Below are 379 nucleotides of genomic sequence, written 5' to 3' on the forward strand. Positions count from 1 at the left end.
CTGTGTGTTTTAGTTGAGGTTTATAATAGCTGAGGAGACACCTGAAGTTGCTGCTCGTTTGCTGCTGCTGCTGCACGTCCTCACGGACCCTACCCTCTCCCTGCGAGGTAACAAAAGCAGCAGCAGCAGCAGCAGCAGCAGCAACAGCAGCAGCAGCAGCAGCAGCAACAGCAGCAGCAGCAGCAACAGCAACGTAGCAGCAACAGCAGCAGGAGCAGCTACTTGCTGCAGCATAGCAGCAGTTAGCTGCACCAGCAGCAACATGTACAAGAAGCAACAATTCCAACAGCAGCAGCAGCAGCAGCAACAGCAGCAGCAGCAGCAGCAGCAGCAGCAGCAGCAACGGCAGCAACAGCAGCAAATTCAGCAGCAGCACGTT

General features: G+C 55.4%; 1 protein-coding gene across 1 annotated transcript in view; it reads left to right on the forward strand.

Moving 5' to 3' along the window:
- EMH_0054030 (uncharacterized protein) overlaps positions 1-379 on the forward strand; it is a gene marked incomplete at both ends in the record, with an annotated part of 4,664 nt that overhangs the window by 4,165 nt on the left and 120 nt on the right. Inside the window, one exon of the mRNA XM_013497071.1 lies at positions 14-377. Coding sequence (XP_013352525.1) covers positions 14-377 — 364 coding nt within the window. The remainder of the gene's footprint in view (positions 1-13; positions 378-379) is intronic.

The sequence above is a fragment of the Eimeria mitis genome, genomic scaffold (genome assembly GCF_000499745.2).
Source record: "Eimeria mitis Houghton genomic scaffold, Emh_scaff2452, whole genome shotgun sequence".
Lineage (NCBI taxonomy): Eukaryota > Apicomplexa > Conoidasida > Eucoccidiorida > Eimeriidae > Eimeria > Eimeria mitis.